At 37.7% G+C, this 2563-nt stretch overlaps 1 protein-coding gene across 1 annotated transcript; it reads right to left on the bottom strand.

The window, feature by feature from the left end:
* Positions 1-1398: 1398 nt before the first annotated feature.
* LOC110211114 (olfactory receptor 2AP1-like) lies at positions 1399-2329 on the bottom strand. The gene is given in 2 exon segments (XM_020990296.1): positions 1399-2031; positions 2033-2329. Coding segments are annotated over 2 exon segments (930 nt in total).
* Positions 2330-2563: the final 234 nt, after the last annotated feature.

Here is a 2563-nt window from a genome sequence, read left to right as displayed (position 1 = left end):
AATAAAATATAAACTCCTCAGCCTAGCATTTGAATCTATTTCGTTTGTCTCTTGCCTTCCTTTCCATTTTTACTGTATCTCATATGATTTATACTCAATTTTCTAGATAAATTGGCCTCAGAGTACATGACATCCTATCTTATGCTTTTGTTCTTTTATATATGGGGTCCTCCATGTAGGGAATTTACCTGTCTCTCACTAGTCATATTTTTTTTAATAGTTTAAAAATATTTTATTTTTTCAATTACATGTAAAAATAATTTTTAATATTCTTTTTAAAATTTTGAGTTCCAAATTCTCTCCCTCCTACCCTTGCTTTCACACTCTCACTTCACCCTTCCCTGAGATGGCAAGCAATTTAATATAGGTTATACATTTGCGGTCATGCAAAACACATTTCTACCTTAGTCACGTTGTGATGTGAAAAAAATGTGGAGCAAAAAAAGCTCATGAAAAAATAAAGTAAGAAATAGTATGCTTCAATCTGCATTCAGACTGCATCAGTTCCTTCTCTGGAGGTGGATAGCATTTTTCACCACAACTCCTTTGAATTATCTCAGATCTTTGTATTGTTGAGAATAGCTAAGTTATTCACAGTAGATCATCGTACAATGTTGCTGTTGCTGTGTACAATGTTCTGCTGGTTCTGTTTATTTTACTTTGCATGAGTTCACATAAGTCTTCCCAGGTTTTCTGAAAGCATCCTGCTTGTCATTTCTTATAAAAAAATTCCATCACAGTTATATACCACAACTTGTTCGGTCATTTCCCAATTGATGGGCATCCCCTTGATTTCCAATTCTTTGCCATCACCAAAAGAGCTATACAAGTATTTTAGTACATATATGTCCTTTTCCTCTTTTTGAAAAATCTCTTTGGGATATAGACCTAGGGTCAAAGGGTATGCATAGTTTGGTAGCTTTTTGGATATAGTCCCAAATTGCTCTCCAAAATGGTTGGATCAGTTCACAACTGCACCAACAATGCATTAGTGTCCCAATTTTCCCACATCCCTTCCAACATCGTCATTTTCCTTTTCCGTCATGTTAGCCAATCTGATAGGTATGAGGTGTCATCGTTCATCTTAGAAGTCCATCTTTGTTAGGCACAGCATCTCTATTTTTTAATGTCCTCTCTTGAAAATATTTTGAATATGTTTGGTTAGATCATATATTTATTTATCTAGGTATAAGTACTTTCCCAGCACAATGTAAGCTCCTTGAGAGACCTTTTTCTCTGTTTGTCTTTGCATCCTCTCTGCACCTATCACAATACTTTGCATGCAGTTGGCCCTTAACATTTTTGTTAAATCGGTCAGAGAGAATATTTTGGGACAGCTATTGCTTCATTCACCCTTTTCCTTCTGGTTTTTCACTCAGGCTTGAATTGTATATCTCATTAATGATTCATGATCTTTTGAACCAAGTCCTTGAAGGCTTGTATCACTTGTTTGTTCCTTAGGGTGTAAATGAAAGGATTTAGCAGGGGGGTGATTGAAGTTGGAAACGTACTTACTTCCTTATGGAAGGTGAAGTCTTCCTTTGCTGAAGGTTTAATGTACATGAAGATACAGCTGCCATAGGAGAGAGAAATGACAATCATATGGGAAGAACAGGTGGAAAAGGCCTTTTTCCTTTGCTGGGCAGAAGGAAATCTGAGAATTGTGTGAACAATGTTTGAATAGGAGACAATCACCAGCCCTAAGGTGGCCATCAGTGTCACTACGGCTAAGAGTGAATCAACCAGCTCTACCAGGCCTGTGTCTGAGCAAGAGAGCTTCAGAAGAGGAGTGGTATCACAATAATAATGATTTATTATATTGGATGAGCAGAAGTCCAGGAAACTAGCCATTAAGACTGCTGTGGCAGCAATCAGGAACCCAGCCAGCCAAGAGCAGAAGATATGCAGGAGGCAGACTCTGCTGCTCATGAGGGTTGTGTAATGCAGGGGTTTTTTGATGGCAACATAGCGATCATAAGACATGGCAGCGAGGAGGTAAAACTCTGTGGCCCCCAGAAATATGGCAAAAAAAGTACTGAAGGAAGCAACCAACAAAGCTGATGGTTTTGTTGCCTGTTGAGATGCTCAGTAGGATTCTGGGAGTAAAAACAGATGTGAAGAAAATTTCTAAGATGGAAAAATTCTGAAGGAAGAAATACATGGGTGTCTGGAGGTGGGCATCCAATAGAGTGAGAGTGATAATGGTCAGGTTGCTGATGACACTGAACACATAGATGAGAAAGAGAAAGAGAAAAACCACAACTTGGAATTCAGATGCATCTGTCAGTCCCAGAAGAATGAAGTCTGTCAGTGTGGTGAGATTTTTCATTGTGACCTTGGCTGAATCTAAAGGTTAAAAGGAGAAAAATCAGTAGTTAGCGTGGGACAATAAGTGGAATCAGCTAATGATGATGATGATAATAATACTTATAATAATAATAATTAGCATTATATAGTGCCTATTACATGCTAGGCATTGGGCTAAGTCCTTTACAAATATCTCATTTGAACATTAAACAATTTGGGAGTTAGGTGCTATTGTTATTCCAATTTTATAGTTGAG

This window comes from Phascolarctos cinereus, unplaced genomic scaffold (genome assembly GCF_003287225.1).
Source record: "Phascolarctos cinereus isolate Bilbo 61053 unplaced genomic scaffold, phaCin_HiC Scaffold_1;HRSCAF=81, whole genome shotgun sequence".
NCBI lineage: Eukaryota > Metazoa > Chordata > Mammalia > Diprotodontia > Phascolarctidae > Phascolarctos > Phascolarctos cinereus.
Note: the sequence above shows the minus strand (reverse complement) of the source record. Positions and strands in the feature narration are given on the sequence as shown.